The sequence below is a fragment of the Apteryx mantelli genome, chromosome 3 (genome assembly GCF_036417845.1).
Source record: "Apteryx mantelli isolate bAptMan1 chromosome 3, bAptMan1.hap1, whole genome shotgun sequence".
NCBI lineage: Eukaryota > Metazoa > Chordata > Aves > Apterygiformes > Apterygidae > Apteryx > Apteryx mantelli.
Window position 1 is genome coordinate 14066646 of NC_089980.1, and position 17822 is coordinate 14084467.

General features: G+C 40.9%; 1 protein-coding gene and 1 pseudogene across 2 annotated transcripts; one reads left to right on the forward strand and one right to left on the reverse strand.

Annotated features, from left to right (window-relative positions):
• Nucleotides 1-3176: 3176 nt before the first annotated feature.
• PEX13 (peroxisomal biogenesis factor 13) lies at nucleotides 3177-10370 on the reverse strand. Of its 2 annotated transcripts, XM_067292733.1 has the most exons (5): nucleotides 10266-10370; nucleotides 7505-8202; nucleotides 6940-7065; nucleotides 6310-6411; nucleotides 3177-3625 (listed from the first exon to the last, which is right to left on the reverse strand). In XM_067292733.1, the coding sequence occupies exons 1-5, from the start codon at nucleotides 10337-10339 to the stop codon at nucleotides 3555-3557; spliced, it is 1071 nt and encodes a 356-aa protein (XP_067148834.1). In that variant the 5' UTR covers nucleotides 10340-10370; the 3' UTR covers nucleotides 3177-3554. The 2 variants fall into 2 exon arrangements, with proteins under 2 accessions (XP_067148834.1, XP_067148833.1); XM_067292732.1 differs by lacking the exon at nucleotides 3177-3625 and having other exon boundaries at nucleotides 5114-6411.
• Nucleotides 10371-12774: 2404 nt separating this feature from the next.
• Nucleotides 12775-16906, forward strand: LOC136991603 (tRNA pseudouridine synthase Pus10-like; annotated as a pseudogene).
• Nucleotides 16907-17822: the final 916 nt, after the last annotated feature.

The following is a 17822-nucleotide window of genomic DNA, read 5'->3' on the forward strand; positions in this document are numbered from 1 at the left end:
TCAGCGCACCCAGGGAACTGCCCCCGGAGCCTCAGGGCTGGCCCCGTCCGCAGCGCGGCGAGACCCGCGGGCCACCGCCGCCGTCCCCACCTGCCGCGCCGCACGGCGCGAGACGGCCCCGCACGCCGCGAGACGGCCCCGCACGCGCCGCCGCCCAGCCCCACCCTCGCAGCGCGGGGGAGGGCACGGGCGAGAAGAGCCATGAGGGGGGCCGGCTGCAGCCAATCAGAGCGCAGCGGGTGATTAGCGCCCCGCCCCCTCCCGCCGGGGAGAGCCAATGAGGTGGTCGGGAGGGACGCGGCCGCGCGGCAGCGGCGGGGGCGGCGTGGGCGCCCTGGCGCGCGCCGTGTTGCGGCGGCGGCGGCGCCCCTGCCTGGCGCGGCGGCCCCGCCTTGTCGCAGTGCAGCGGCGGTGGCGCCCCCTCCCGCCTCGCGCGCAGCGTCCGGTCGCCTAGCAACGCACCGCCCCGCCCCGCCGCGTGACGTAGGCGTGACTCCGAGCTGCGCCTCAGCGTCGTCACGAGCCGGTGACGCTGACCGGCCTCCGCCCGCGCTCCCGCCCCGTAAGCGACTGGCGGCGAGGGGGGGGGGGGGGAAGCGAGAGGGAGGTTACGTCACGGGCGTGACGTCACATCACTGCGATGACGACATCACAGCTACACCCAGACATGAAAAAAAAAAAACAGCAGCTTTTGAAAGCTCCCGTTAAGCAGTAGAGAAGGGCAAATCCCACACAGGGAAACACCCACCAGGAACAATTAGGAGCTGTGGTGACTGCACGATGGCCGCTGAGGCACCAACCCTGCGCATCCACGGTAACAATTTTAATCGTTTTTTTTTCCCCCTGCACAAAAGAACGAGAACTTCGACACCACACAGGCACCATAAAAGGGAAGGGAGCAAAAGCTGCAGTTATTTAAGAACCTCCACGCAGAAGCAAACCACCCCTCCCTTATATAAAACTTAAAATAGAGTTGAATTGGGTACAGCTCATTCAAACAGTCTTTTTAAATAATATCCCAGCCCTCTACAGCAATAACTCATATATATATATATTTCCAGTAAAAATCTTACAATCATGATTACATTCCCACATGCAAATCTATTTACACAAAGAAAAAAACTGAGCAGACCTAGTACATAAGGACCATAATTAAATTTATCACCCCAACAATAGGTCAGCTATGACAATCTCATGATGATTACAGGAGCAAGGCAAGTTAGTTAAAAGATTAAAGTCTTTCTGTGACTAAAACGGTATTATAAAGCTATCAACAAAGAGGCTGAGTGAAAATAAGTAGCTTTAGCTCTTCCCCAGTTTTGAGTTGATTTAAATTTAAATATTTGATGCACTTCTATGTAGTTAGGAAAACAATGAACATAACCTGTAATTGAAAAAGGTGACTCACAGAGCTAACCACCTGGGAACAGGTTGAACCACTAGGAGGCATTCAAAACTACTTTCTCAGCAGATGGAATTATCCTGCAAATGGTCAGACAGTTCCAGTCCTGTCTGTTATTTTGTCCATTGTAGGTTTGTTTCTTCAGTATATTTGCTACTGCATCAATCTTGCTGAACATTTTAAAAATCACTTCACTTGGGAAACCGTCCATGCCTGCTAAAGATCAGCCCAGATTTACTTTTCCTATATGTAAGTCTTTTTTTTTTTTTTTTCCTCTCCAATTCTGTTGTTCTTTTTGCCTCTGGCTAAAACCCATTCTATCATACTATGTAATTTCTGTTCCTCCTTGGTATTTTGGCGTGAATCATTGCGATACTCATGGCCACTCAGATATTAACTGTTTCCTTAAAAACAAACAAACGAAAAACCCTTGAGTAATATGTTGAGGGGACAGAATGCAAAAAGGCATAGACAAGTTCAGAAAAAGGGTTGCATCAGTATATAAAAGTATATAAAGTTTGAATTCTTTAAAGTCAGTAAGAAAACTTCCTTTGGATTTCAGTTAAAATAGAAAATGCTCATGATTCTGTACTGTCCCACGGCAATCCACAGAATATGCTACCTCTGAGAAGTTGGTATATTATATCATACATTAGCAGTGCAAGCTTGATGGTGTGTCAGAGAACTAAAAACACAGTTTTTGAGTTAACTCATGCTGTAAGGCAGAGGTTCAGTTCTTCTTCTAAAAGGAAAAATATATCCTTGTAAATACTGAAGAAAACTCTTGTCAAGTTTTACTCATTTGATGCTCTAGACACCATGTTCATTTACTGCTAATACGTTAGTAGAATTAGCTCTTTACATTTAAAACATTTTCATTTCTAAAACAAAAAATTGTAAATATCACCTCTGATAGCATAAACCATGTCAATTTTTTCAAGTCTTTGAGGTTTTGTTGACTTTTGTGGAATTCAGGGAGGCTTAGTATCTCAAAATAGCATTAAAAACTGTATGGGTGAAAGATCCATGGCTGCACTGCATTGACATTACATTATGCCTATCTCACTTGTTAAACCAGTTGTGCAAATACATGTGTTTCAAGGAGAGATTATCCAGTTGCTTAAAGGCTGTGTGTGGAACACCCACAGAATTGAAGAGACCAGCAACGTCATCCCAAGCCTGCTTCAAATCATTCTGCAGAACCAGACCCAGGATGTAAGGGGAAAAGCGTACCACCACCTGTGGACACATGCAGTCACTACCTCTCATCACAGGCCAAAAATGTGGGCAAATCCCAACACATGGCCACATCTGTAAGGATAAAAAAAATAAAAGGAGCTATTTATAGAAGAATGCTTACATATTATCTATTCTTTGTAAAATATCTGCAGTTCCACTACTCTTACTGACTGAAGAGTATTTCCAGAATGTCTAGAGTGCTTCAAGAAAATCATTGTGTTGGTTTCTGAGTTTACATCTCTTCCAGAAAGCTTTCACTGCAAACAGATCAGATTTATAGGACACTATTTTCTCTGTATTTGCCTGACTAGCAAGTTTCACTGAGATCACTAAATACATCAAAACAATCTTACTAGCTCAGATGTAGTCCAGTTCCATGAAAAGAAGAGTTTTTTGAACCTGTGCTGAAGAAGCAGACAAGTTTATACAATAGGAATATTTTTCTATTTATTACTCAGAAACCTGAGTGAAGCTTTTGAATGTGTATACATCAATACACTGCTAACACCCAGAGAATCAATCAAAACTGGGATCTGTCATTAGTTCAGACAGTATTCAAGCATAAAATGGTTGGGACACTAAACACTATCAGTAAGATTTAAAAAGTAAGACTAAATTGAAAGCTCAGATAACCAAGTATCCTAGGAAAGACTTCTAGGTCTGTTACAGATGTATAAATAGCTCCAAAGAATAACACAAAGTTAACTTTTTTCAAAGTAAAGATCTTAAAAAAAAAAAGTCAATTGCCTAATGCACAAGTTTAGCAGTATTTCAACTGCATCTCTTTTTGGATTTCCTCTTGCACATTATTCCCCTGTTTGAGCCACACCTGCTCCTTTTAGTCTTCTCACCTTTCTAAAGCTGTGCAAGTCTTGAGCAGCCTGTCAACCAGCCGCCCATTTTCAATCAGCATTCATGTTTTTTCTGTAGCCTGACATACAGGCAGAAATGTAGACAATGAAGTTACAGGACTCACACTTTTTCCTGATTATACATAAAAAAGAAAGGAGTGTTAAAACACGGTATTTTACTTTAATATCCTTATGCAATCAATACAATTAATTGTGATTTGAATAAATAACTTCTTTCCTCAGAGCCTTCTTTTCCCATTAAAGTAATCACAAGATTGAAAGGATCAAAATTCTTCCCAAGATTCAACAGATATAGTTATGTCAGTTAGCAACTGGTAGACTAAATCAAGCTACTATAAAGGCAAGTCAGTTAAATTAATAATAACCTATTTTTCTACCAAGAGAATAGTTTTCAAAATAACATGACCTGAAAAGTGAAAATTAAACCTCTTCTTTCTAAAAGTTAGTAAAATCTGAAGATTTTAAGAAACATCAAGGAAGTGTCTTCCCAGCTTGTTCTGAGCAGGAAAAAAGAAGTGTACTTCAATGGATACTCTACAAAAATTTGGGATTTTATGTTTTATTTTCTTTTTTTAAAAAGACCCTTCCTCTAATTGAAGTCTTTCACTGACACAAGAGAGGTTGATACTCCATTAAATAAGTCTCATAACGGTAAATTGATTCCCTCTATGAATACACACTGTAAGCAGAAACTGTACATTTGATACCAAAAAAACCATTTCTTCTATGTATTTTATATTTCAGATTTGTTTGCTTTTATTTCAGAAGTCATTTCCAAATGTAGGTAATCTTCTTCAATGCCCTGGTGCATGGGGAAATGTCTCAGGAACTTGTTCTGTTTTAAACCTAGTTCTAAGTTTCTCATTTGTCCTTCAAACTACTCTTCCCTTTTGATCTGCAATTGAGGATCTAACAATCAAGTAAAAATGATTCTCTACACCATCTTCCAAGACCTGAGCACAACCACTTAAATTCTTGGCTCTAATTATGAACAGCAACAGGAATTCAGATGTTACTTTACAATCCAAGGCTCCAACATAATATGCATCTTTACAGCCATTCTACCTCAACAAAATTAGGTTTTTCTTTTTAAATTTTTTCTTGTCAGAGTTTAGTTGTGGTGAATAGAATTCTAAGAACTCAAGTCTGACAAATGCAATTAAGGTAGAAATACTGAAAGCTTTGCTAATACATAATGGGTGTTGAAGATCTCTGTAGAAACAGTCAAGTTGAAACTACTGGATCAATTACACAAATGCATATGTGCTACTTCCACTAATACTTTTGCGTACCTTTAAAATAAGAAAGAAAACATGTTTTAATGATTAAGACAAGCTTTAGTTATTTTATCCATTGCTTTAACCCTCAGAAGCTCAACATGTTATACACATTCTATAAGGAAAAAGTTTTAATTATTTTTGCTTCACTAAAAACAGTATTCCAATACAGAACTCTCAAATATCAATATGAAGAAAACACTAAATACTTTGAACAGTCTTGACGCTTTTATGGCTTTTGATACACTAGAACCGTCAAATTTTATAGGCAGATACAAAATTTACTACCTGAAAGGCAGCATTAAAGACTTATCTCCAAGAACTTAGCTGAGACAAACCAGAAACTTTATTTCTTTGCCCTTCAATGGCATTAAAACCCACCATTCCGATGCATTCCTGCTGCATTAAACTGCAGGCTAGGTCTTTTGACATTCATGAAGAAAACAAAACAGAAGAAAAATGTCATGCAGATGGTAGTTGATAGGCTACTGATGGGCAGTTAACAAGCTATAATGCATGGCTAGAATGACACAAAGTTAGTTTACTGGTCACAAAAGGGAGTAACAATAAGTGCCCTGGAAAGTGCTTGACTAGAGGACGCACTTTATTCTAATGCTCTTTTAATAACGAAAAGAGGATGGTTAGACCTACTGTTGAAGCTTCCCTGCTTTTCTTCTGTAATTTGTACTCTTCTCCCGACCTTCTCTTTCTCACAAGAAAGAGTCACTTTTTTATAAAAAAGAGCTAAGGTCTTTATAACAGCAGCTCTACTTCTTACCAAAGCAAGCAATTGACAGCTTTTAATGATTTGATTGCATCACCTAAATCTCTTAAAATTCTTCTTCGTTTTGAGGGAAAACATTGTACAATCAATATTTTAGGGTCCTCAACCTTCAGTTTTGGAGGACCTCTTACAGAAATCCATTTTACCTTTGCATATCTTTTAAAGAGGCCTCTTGTCAAGCTGACATTCTGATGAAGACTGGATGTTAATCTCTGGATTTCATTAACTGTCTGTCCACTTAATAAGAACAGGCTGCCAATCTCTCTTTTTTTATTTGCTTTGTTACAAATGCCTCAGTACTCCTTGGCTCAAGATCTTATAATTGCTGCTAGGTGATTGGGTAGAGTCACTAATGTACAGCCTTAGGTGAATCAAAAATAAATATTATAAATTTGAGCAAATCATTTCTCCATCCCTTTACCAGTCAGTAGCAGCAGTAACTGGTACAGACCCATCAGTGTTCCACTACCATACAGGTTTTCAACATACGCAAAGTTTTATCAATAAAACATTGTTCTGTTACTGAGCTGATCAAAGTGCATTAGAGTTCCTGTTTCTCTCCACTGATCACAGTGGCATCAGATGCAACAGGAACTTTATTAGTTCCAGCAAAAACAGAATCAAAAGTAGCTTCCTGCTCCTCTAAAGTCACAGCAGCAGTGGATCCTTTAACAGATGTGTTGGTAAAGACTGACTGTTGCTCTGCAATCCTTTCCAGGTCCACAGTTTTCCTACCTCTTCTTTTGCCCAGTATTTTGATGTAATTAGCTGGCACAAGTCCTGTTGTTTGACCATCATAACTAGCCAAAAGCCAACCACGGATTTTGGGTTGTTGTTCTGAAGAAGAAAAAAATGCAAATGCATTAAGTTACAAAATATATTGCAGTTGAAGCACAAATACATCAGAAGGTAGATGACACACCAAATCATCACACACACACAAAATAACTTTGTAGTAAAAGGCCAGTCCAAATTATTTCATAAGAGAATCACTAGAATCTGCACTGATGAGGTGTTCTGAGGAGTATTATGAAGTGCAAATTTTTCTGATATCGATGACACCACAACATTACAAGTCCCTAAGGATTTTAACAGTTGTGCAGCATGTGTGATGAGGAGCTAACTGCAAGGGTAACCACACAGCACTCCCTGGATAAATTACTAGGCTGTTTATATTTTAGGGAAATTGAACAGAACTACTCAACAAGTTTTATTACAACACATATAATAACTAGTAAAAAAAAAAAAAAGTCACTGGTGATGAGGAGTTGAGTCGAGTTATGTGCATTTTTTTCATTTTCTGACCTTAACAATATGATTGATTTCACATACGATTAGAAAATAGATACAAAATTAAAAGCTTACCTTTGGGTGCTAATTTTAGCATGTCACCAGCACGGAAAGAAATTTCTTCTTCTGAAAGAGCACTGAAGTCATATTCTGCTCTTCCAACTACATGATCATCTTCTCCACTTGCCCAGTTACTAGATACTGCTCAAAAAAAAAAAAAAAAAAAAATAAAAAAAAACACAACACCTTGACTTGTCTGTTGTCTGATAGACAACTGAAAGGAGTAACAAACAAAGCAAGAATTGGTGAGTCAATCCAACCAATAGCTTTTTTCTTTTTTTGACAATGCAATTCTCAGTACCATCAGTGCATATTTGTGCAATTGCCACATCTAATAGAAAGGAAACAGCAGAACCACTATTTTGGAATCACAGAAAGCATTCTGTGAAACTGCATCCTAACTCAATATTAGGCTATTTAAATAGGCTGCTACTTGTATCATGTGCCTAAAACTCAGTATTGTGCCCCAATGTCTATTAAATTTTATTATTGTAATATAAGAGTAATAGCTATTCATGTGATAAATAAACTGAACAATGTTTTCCATACTCTCTACTCTCATGCTGCAGATCATTTTTACCTGTTTCTTCGTCACTGTATGTAGAAAGCAGTTTCCAAATCAGATAGGGACCTCCCAGTATAACAGCAAAGAACAAGAAAATAGGCCAGGATTTTGCAGAGCTAGCTGCCTTGTCTTCAACGCCAGCACGAGCCACCGTCCCCTCACTCTCAGCCCACAAGTCCTCATTCTCAGAGCTCTTCCGTAGACCTAGTAATCGCTGTAGACGTTGATAGAGATACCTTATAGTTCTCACTAAAGCAAAAGCTGAAAACACCTTTGTGAAGTGTATTTTGAGGCGGGAGAAGTGATTGGCTACATCCAACACAGCTCTGAAACTGTTGTACACAGCTGAAAAGGTAGCATCCATCATCATGCTGACCGAGGCAAATGCATGCACAATACTTTCAATGGACTGAAATGCACCTCTGCTGCTCTCTTCAGCCTGCTGAACAAACCTGCTGGGAGGAATATCATCTGTACGAAAGCGGTTATAACCCAAACCACCATATCCATAACTGTAAGGACTATAGCTTCCGTAAAAAGAGGTTCCATATGAGCCATAGCCTGGAGAAAAAGAACTACTATACGCTGGCCTGAAAGTGCTCAGACTACTGCTTCCCGTTTGCTGTGATGGTCTTGGCAAAATAGGTGGAGGTATTCGTGCAACTGTGGGTTGTCCAGGCCTAGTCAGCAGGTTGTCACCCAAGTCAGCAGACCTAAACAAATCCAGACAATCAAGATCAGTACTCAAAATAAATTTGTATTTTCATTTTCCCAGAGTTCTTGGCAATACAATAAGACAGTGCATTTTGATAAGATGGGGAGCCTGATAGCCAAATACGCACTATGTTGCACAATGTTTGTGTGAAGTAGAAGTTTTGGTCACGAAATCCAGGTCTTTCAAAAAAAAAAAAAAAAGATCACGAGACATTCAGTGTCCAGGTGGAACTGCAGCATATCTGAAATATACCCATGGAAAAACTTTGAAGTTATTCATTGTATTGACAAAGAGAGTATGAAATGCTGCATCTAGATTCAAAACTGATGCTGTAACACCTGAGACATTTCTCTGTGCCCAAAAGTCTCACTTATGATCTACCAAGAATGTTTATGACTACTGCAATACAAAATCTATTTATTTCCAATACTTGTTCTCAGCTTTTCTCTATAATGAGCCCATTGTACACCTGAACCTCCTTTGAATCTACTCTTAAAGGATGGTGTGACCTAAATGAGAATCCAAGCAATTATAAAACAACATATGCAAGTGTTTTGGGTCCTCTGATTTCCCCCTCTCCCCAAACTATCTAATTAGCTTTATACAGCACACCTGGGGATCAAATCTATCACTGTTACTAGTTGCCAGAAAGAGAAATTATGGGTCAGATTTTATCCCTTTGTATGCCTGTAAGTCCACATCATTTTGTCTATGCCTTTTGTAGTAAGGCTCTGCAAGTACTATGATAGGTATTTGAATTGTATGAAGCAGCTCTCCAACTGTTGCTGTTTCATGAAAAACTAATCACATATAATCATCCTCAAAGTCAAACATTTTGGTCAGCTCCCATATTTACTGCCTCATCCCATGACTTTGTTTTTTTTAGCCTATGAAATTCACAAAGCAAGAGATGAAAGATCAAGTTTGAATCACAACAGGAATTGCTACAGAGCTGCTTCAATGTGAAGCATGCTTGCTGTATTGCGTACACATAAGGCAGTGAACAACTTCCTCTTAAGAAAGCTCATTAGCAAATAATGTTTATGTCTTTATGCTATTTGCTTTTTCCATCATAGGTTTTAACTCTCATAACAGTTAAAAACAGAAGCAAAGGGAAGTTATCACCACAGAGAAGAAAGCTACTGTAATGTACTAAATCACACACAAAAACCCTATAGTCAGCCTAGGACGACTCACTTTAAAGCTGCTTAAAACAATTTAAAATGACCTAGATAACCCCACCAAGAAGAATTAACATCCAATTTCTAGTTCGGTAATCTTCAGCTTGCAGTAAAAAGGCACAAACATTTCTGTTGAACTGAAGCTGTTGAATGTTTCGTCTTGGGTTGACCTTTTGCCCAGTTTCAGCTCAGCTTGCAATCACCAGCACCAAGTGAAAAACAAGGCTCATCTCTAACTGCCAAGTTTTCCTTGGTTTCTGATGAAAAAGAAGGAATGTAGACACACTTTCTGTACAACAGCCTTCTCAGTAAGCACACTGCATTTTCTGGGAAATGCTCAGATTCCTGGGTGAGCACAGCAGCGACAGAAACACACATCTCTCTTTCCCCGCTCCCGGGAAGGAGGAGGCACAGCTTCCCCGCTCCTGCAGGCAGGCAGCCGCACGCATCCCCGCACGGCTTTGCAGTCCCTAGGACAGCACTCCCGGCGACACGGCAGCTTTACCGGCGCGTACACCCGCACCGCGCTAAGCATCAAGCCTCCCGGAAGCAAACACACGTACGTTCGGAAGCCAGCGCCTCTCTAGCTAGGCTGGACGCCTTCATCCCCTCTCCCCACTGAGGAGGGGAAACAGCAGGAGACCCCCCCCCTCACCCCCCCCCCGGACGTGCACACGATCCCTCAAAAAAGTGGGACAAGCACCCCCAAGGAGACAACCCCGACGCCCAGGCCACCCGAGCCGCCGGCAGCTCCGCGCTCCCAGAGCCACCGCCCGGCTGGCCGCGACCTTTGAGCCCCCTCGGCCTGCGGGCAGCGGCCGGGGCCGGGCAGCCCTGGCCCGCGGCGGGGGGGGGAGACCCAGGCCGGCCACGCACTCACTGGAAGGCGGGTGCCACGGTGCCCGCCAGCCGCCGGTTCTCCCAGGGCTTGGGCGGCGGCGGCTGCGACGCCATCTCCGCCTGGCTGCGGGCCGGGCCCCGCTCCGCTCCGCCCCGGCCGAGCCGCGCTGCGCTGCGCTCCCCCACCCGCCCCTCCGTCCGTCCGCCCGCCGCGCCGGCAGGCGCCGCGCGCGAGCGCCGAGCCACCCACCGGCCAGCCTTCAGGCAAGGCAGAGGACGTCGAGCGCCGATCGATGCCCTCTGCCTTGCCGCTACCTCGGCCTGCTCGGCTCGCCGCAGCCCTGCTCGCTGCGCCCGAGCAGCCCGGTGTGGGGGGCTCAGGGAAAGGCTTCTCCGCGGAGCGTGGGGCGGCGGCGGCGCGGTCCCCATGCCGCCTTCCCCCGCGCTGCAGCCCTCGCCTTTCCCCGCGCGCCGCGTTAGCCCCCTCTCTGCGGGGCGGGGGGGGGGGGGGCTCTAACAGTTCCAACGGTCGGGGCGCGCGCGGCGTTCGGCGCGGGGGTGGTGGGGGAGGGGAGGGGAGGGGAGGGGAGGGGAGCTCCGCGCGCGGGGCTCGCCCAGGCGCTGCCGCCGCTGCCCGCCGAGCCTGCTGCTGCGTGGGCGGGTGCGTGGCGGCGGCGGCGGATGGCGCTCCTCGCCGAGAGCCGAGGTGTCCGCGCCGCCGCTTTTGCTTCGTGGTTCTTAGCCTGGGTTTCGGCAGGTGCGGAAAACGCGTGAAATCCGGGACGTTGGGGGTGGGAGGGGGGGTTACGCGCTGAGAAAAAGGCTTCATAAAAGTCTGCGCGCGTCTTCCAGGCAGGGCCTCGACCCCGGCCTGACACGCGCCTTCGGCTTGTGCCAGACTGTGCGATTTTGACACTCAGCACATCATCACGTAGATTACGTCTGTAACCTCTTCTTGGAAATGAAAGATTTCTTAATGAACTGCTCTGGTGCCTCTTTTTTTTTTTTTTTAAATATCTTAATTCAAATGATTGTAGTGTGAAACATCATGACAATATGGTTCAAGTCTTATGAAGTGCAATTAAGTTAATAAATATCTAAATGTTAAAAAAAAAGTAGGACCAGTTTGAAGATTTCAAGTAGTCCTTGGTTCTTACAGCCTACCTTGAAGAATCCATATCCAGGAGAAACTGAATTAAGTTAGGTTTTCCTATGCTGTGAAGGTTTTGAGAAGGATTGAGACATTCATAGTGACTATGCAAGGAACTCCTGAGTAGTATAGGACATTGGAGGTCTACCAGATTGTGATTGGCGTGGAGAAGGCATATATATACTGCCTGTTCACCATCTCGTGATGTACAAGAACTAGGGGATATCAAATGTTGCTCAGAGGAGCTAAGCCTGAAACAAAATCAGATGGTTCTTCCTTCAGTAGGTAATAAACTTGTGGAATTCCTTGTCAAAGGATGTTACAGAGGCAAAAAATTTCAAGCAGACTGGACAAGGATTGGAAGAAAGATCTGTTAAGGGTTACTAACAGGCAAACCACCCCAAGGTTAAGGAGATCCCCCAGACCCAAAATAATTGGAGACAGAAAGCTCTTGACAGAGGTGCAGCACATACTTGCTCTGCTTTTAATCTTCCTGTGGCATTTATTTCTGCCCACTGTTGGAGACAGTAGACTGATTGAACCCTTGCTCTGAACAACTCTGGTTATTCTTATATGCCCCCTCATGTTTCACAGATACCCAGTAAGGGTGAATACCTCACTGGGGGTGTTAATAGAGTCTCTTTTTTCTTTTCTTTTTTTCAAAAAAAATAGGAACTTAACTTTGTGGAGAGCCCATCATCAAGTTTCAGCCAAATAAAGTAGTCTGTTCTAAAGTACTGGGAGAGAGAGTGACAGGGAGTGAAACTAGCCATAATCTTATAAAGAAAAACAGAAGCCTGTCTCAAAAACAGTAGTCCTGTTAATTTGAAACCTTGTTATTTAAAAATATTTGAGATGAAGAATAGGAAATCTCAAAAAAATGAAGATGCTAGTGGATAAAAAAGGCTACCTTTGCCTTTTAGGCTTTGTATGACAGAAAGGGAGGGCATCAGTTTTTTCTGTGATTCTTAACATGTTAATTCTTTTGTTGCTGTGATTTTAGAAGGAATTTTCATTTTACATATGGCTTAAACAATAGGTCTTTGCTTCTTCCTCCTTCCCCATTCAGTAAAGTATATCATGTCATGTAATGCATTTTATTGAAGATGAAGCTCTGGTCAGAAGCTCAGCATACCTTCATCAGAACTCCTGACTTCTGGTTTACTTAGGAAGTAGAGAAGCTTTTCCCTGAGTTAGTGATCTTTTGGGGTTGGTCCTCCCAGTCAATTGTGCCTTTGGTCTAAGACAAATATGTACCTAAATGTTCTCTAGAGGACAAAAAGAAAAAAAAAATTCATTGACTCAAAGTACTGCTCAGTTGAGTCCATTTCTTTTTTTTTCCTGAATTATGCTTATTCTAAGCTTTTTTTTTATATATATAATTTTGCAATTATCCAGCATGTCTTCACTCACAGGAAAGGACAGACCTATTGTTCAGCTGTTATTGAACACTGGTACTTGCCTGTGATGTATTTTCAGGTTTTGCTGCGTGGGATCACAGACACCTTATGAATGTCCGTACATAGTTTCTTCTTTGTATTCCTAATTAGAATATGTGAACATATGAATGTGGTGTTCTTTGCGCTACCTTGGATTAGAAGGACATTGTATTATTGGGCTCTTTACCTGAGAGGATCCTGCTTTGCACAATGAGTCATGGGAAATGACTGCTGCTTACACAGTGCAATTTTATTGGGTAATTACAGGAATGGTAGAATATAACAATTGTTGTGGGTTAAATGTTAAGTTTGACTGTGAAAGTTGCTAAGTGTTTCCTGAAAACACCAGAAAACAGGGCATATTAGCTTCTTCACAGTATGGCTCTATCACTTTGGAACCAGAACAGCTATGGCTGTTTTCTCTGTTCTTTTCCCTTTAGTATAAGTAACTAAGGAGCTTTGGGTCAGTGCAGCTGAAGCAGAGGAGGAACCACCTGTGCACCAAAGTTTTAACCTCATGTTGCCTACTTCTTTTGGTAGAACCGATTAGGGTGCCGTAACTTAAGAGCTGCAGAGCACAGGTTAAGGGCAAGTTTTCCTTTTTTAATCAGTCAAACAGAGTGTTATTGGGCGTCCTTTTTAAGAAACCTTACTGCTGGAATTCAGTATTCTCCAAATTTTTCCTAAGTATGCACCATCATTCTTGCCCTTGTTCTTGTATTTGATGTTCCTCCTCTGGTTTTTGGCTATTTATTCTTCTTCCATGTTTTTTCTCTGAGACCTCTCTCATTGTTTAGTGCAAATAAACATCTCCATTTACCTGGTGTAATGCATATCCCTTGTCATTATGCTTGCATTTGAAGGTGTCCGTCTTGATCGTTTCTACCGTCATTCAAGTTCAGACTCTCCGGAATTCATCTTTCATAGCTTTCTTCCTTATCCTTTTCCATTTTCTGTCAATCATTTGAGACGTGTTCATTCTGTATGCCATTTTTTATTGTTTTGGGTCTACCCAGTTTCCCTCTGAGTTGCAACAACACAATAACTGCTGTGTTTGTTACTGAAGACCTTTAATAAATCTTTCTTTCTGAACTACATTTTACCTCTCTCATAGTTCCTAAAATTCAGAGACTTGCAGGTAATTCTTCCCTGTCCTCACCAGCACACCCTTTAATTTTCATTTAGTTTTCATTGATTAGAGCTGGGGCCAAAGATAAATGCATTTCTGCAAATGAGGAATGTAAAATGCTTCTAGTCTTGTTGGATGATATGAAGAAGTCTGTTCAGTAAAAATCAATTCCTCTGGGTAACATTTTGGCAGAAGTACAGCTTGGAGCTTTTTTATTGTGTAGATGTTTTTTGGTATAAATTACAAGTTTTTAATTACACTAAGGCTGAACTGGAATAGTTAATACTGCCTTTTGGAATGTGTTTATAAACATTGAAGAAAAGAAGAAAAATCAACAGCAGTTATATTTGTCTTTTATGTTAGGATTTGATGAAGGAGTTGAAAGAGTTTCTGAAAAATGATCCAGAAAAAGAGGATACAGTTTGTTTTGAAGTAGCTGATCCACCCTGTAAGAGAATCAGACTTGAAAACACAGAAGAGGGGCCTGATGATCTGAACCAGAATGGAGTGCTCAAGCCGATTCCTTTGGTTAATGAAGAAAATACTGCTTTGGAGAGCTCAGCTGTGAAGGTTTGCAATGTGTGTTTGGGAATTCTTCAGGAGTTCTGCGAGGTGGACTTTGTTAAGAAGGTAAATAATCAGTTCTCGACCTGTATATGTGCTTTTCTTGGAGCTGGTGTGTGTTGGAGCCTGCAGTATAGGTCTGGTGATGAAAACCCTGTACAATTAAACAATCACCAGCAAGATATGGGAAAACAAACTGAAACATTTACTCATTTTGAGTGTTTGAGATGTAGATGGCGCTATTCAACTACATACTACTAACTGACATGGTGTTTGCATACCTCTTGTGCAGCTGGGAAATAAATTTTATGTCTATGTGACCATATTTTACCCAGGCTTGCCTTAATGTAACTTAAAAAATAATAATTAAAAAAAAAGGAATGCAGGTGCAATGGAATGACTGATTAGAACACATTTTCCAAAGCAAAGGACTAATAGATACTTAGTTATATGAATTTAGGAGACAATACAGGGTCAGCTACTTAGGGTACAACTAAAACCTCGTCGTAAATGATGACCTCTCTCCACTTTTCTCTGTGATGGGAGAATGTGGAGGCATCAAATGCTGTGCTGTTCAGCTTAACTAGATGCTCTTAGTGTAGTATAACACTGTCTTTACCATATACTAATATTTAGAAAGCCACAGAAGAAGAAAATGTTTCAATGGCATAACAGATTGTAGATGCTGGAGGAAGTATGAGTTAGGGGAGAATAAGGGCGTAATGACTACTGCAGACATCATCTCTGAGGAATAAAATTGCTTATGTAACAAGCTGAAATATCAGCTGGAAAATCCCACTGCAGTTGAGGTGTTTAAGTGTTTACCAAATAAGTTAAGTGTAAACCAAATTTAAAAGTATTTGGTTTAATGGCATGAATATATCTAAAAAGGAGACTAAATAGAAAGCATATTTTATAGTTTCTGTTGTTGCAGTGAATTTTTTGCAGTTTAGAAGAAGTTTTAGAAGTTTCTTTTTCGTTTCCATTGCCAGAGTATATATATTTTTATGGATCCCATTTTTAAGACTTGTTGTTTCAGATTCACACTTTTGAGTAGAGATGGAAAATCTGACAGCATTTGTTAAGGCCCCACAAAAACTGATTCTCTTATAAGGAAATTTCCTTATCTGAGATGTTGATTTCATCTTGAAAGCTGAGAACCAGTCTTTGTTAGCATTCACTAAAATCATTGACATGTTGGGCATTTTCTCCATGTGTGTTTAAGCTTATTTTCAGTGAGACATCTAACCATTAGCTCTTAGTAGCCTACTTTAAAATGTTTCAGGAGTGTGTAGGTTCTTGCTTTATTTCTAGTGGCAAATTTGATTTTTATATCAAAGCACATTAGAAATCTAGGCAACGTTCCAGCTTACGTGTGTAGTAATTGCATACTAATCCTGAGAAAACACAGGCATTCTGTTGTAAACTGAAAGATGAAATATTGCATTCTATTCTGTTACTTTGAAGAGCAACGGAATTAATACTGTGGATACCTGTTTGTTCCTGCATTATCCCAGGACCTTACACATTTGTATTGTTGTAGAATTCTATCAGTGTCATGAAGAAAAACATGCTGAGCCAACTCTTCTAGCCTTTGATCACTGGGGTATAAATCCTTATACCAAAATTTATGCACGCAGTTGGTTTTAGCCTTAAAATACTGAGTTAGATTGTTTCGTAATGCTGCAGCAATAAGGATACCATTTAGTAGTATACTCTTACAAAACAAAACTTGTGTTTCAGTAAGTTGTTAGAGATTACTCTCTTATGCATATTTGACATCTATCTGAAAGTGTATTAATATGGATTTGCAGTGATTACACTAGATTATCAACTGAGTTTCATTGCTGTAGTTTAATATTAAAATCCTTCTCTTGTAGGTGTGCCAAAAGGTTAAGTCCGCTGACTACCAGTTTACTAGTTTTGTATTTTCCGTATCCCTACCCCCACAGCTGTCTGTTAGAGAGGTAAGTGTTTACAGATATTTCTTTGTTACTTAAATGCGTAGTAAAGAAAGTTACTTGGGAACATGCAAGCTGGAGGTGGTTTGATTTTAATTGCTATTGTTTTAGAAGAAAACACATGCTAAAAGTGAAGTCTGTTCTGCTCTTCCTTTTTGCTGAGTATTATTTTAATTAATAAAGTGTCTGAGTCACTTCAGATTTCAGTTAGGCCAGGAGTATATCTGAAAACCGAAAGGAGTTTCTTTAAATCCTTGGTGTATTGCTCCCTTTGGTACAGATGCCAGCTCTGCTTTGTGGATCTTCTTGGAGAAGGAACTGCACAGCTGGTGCCTTTCCTGAAATAAATGATAATTGGTAGTGCAGAATGCAAATGAAGGAATTTGAAGATGAACCCTTTAACTCTGCGGTATTTTAAATGATGTAAAAATATGTATTTTTAATAGTCACCTGTCGGGCATTGTTGAAAATGTAAATGAATGCAGTTGTAAAAGTATTAATTTTGACGGCAATTTTAATCAAACTTAAATTGTTTACATTTCAGTCATTTAAGTATAGAAGGCAGCAATAACATGGACAGGTATATAACTGATAGTTTTTTGGAAAATTGAAGACGTATACTAAGCATAGTATAGCATGATCAATAAAGCAACAGTTTTTGTTTAGTTGTGAGGCGTTTTACAATGTTTACCTGCTTTCTGATATAAAGTGATGCAAAAATACTGTTGTAAAGAGCAGCAAGTAAATCTTCAAGACAGATGCCTCCTGTGGTAAGATGTAATAGAAGCTTCAGTGAATGTGGCAGAATGAAGTGTAGGTCTTCTTGGATTTATATATAAATCTGAAGTGAGGTCTGTTCTTATCCTGCACAGTTTGATTGTTAAATAACCTACTACACTTTTAGACTTGAATAGCAGTGTTCTGGTATCTTGGGCAAATATCAGTGCAGTAACTGCATTGGGCTAATGTATATTTTACTCTAAACCTGCTTAACATAAGACTCTTAACTCTCCATCCTAAATTAAGCATACTTAGTGTGTTCACTTCAGCTGCCATTATGTGTAGCAAAAGAATACCAGCACAAATTGCTTTGTGCTTTCTGGCTGGATAAGCTCTTCTTACTCCCATCACATCCACCTTTAACCTAACAGCTACAGTTTATCTAGCTTAAAAATAACCTTTTTTATTCATAGTTTGGCTATATAATTATAGAGGTGAGGAAAGAAGAATTTGGTACTCAATGGTGTTTATAAGAACTTTGTCTTCTAAGTGCAATAAATGATCAGTTTGATAAAAGGGGTGAGAGGTTGCTGTTATTTTTATCAGCACTTTTACCTTTACAGCACCTTTACAT

What these genes read in the sequence shown, in the direction of transcription:
- PEX13 (XM_067292732.1), bottom strand. Translation starts at nt 10,339, where the DNA reads ATGGCGTCGCAGCCGCCGCCGCCCAAGCCCTGGGAGAACCGGCGGCTG. An exon ending in ACCGTGGCACCCGCCTTCCA is followed by an intron (nt 8,203 to 10,265) that starts GTGAGTGCGTGG and finishes GGATTTGTTTAG; the next exon opens with GTCTGCTGACTTGGGTGACA. An exon ending in ATACAGTGACGAAGAAACAG is followed by an intron (nt 7,066 to 7,504) that starts GTAAAAATGATC and finishes TTTTTTGAGCAG; the next exon opens with TATCTAGTAACTGGGCAAGT.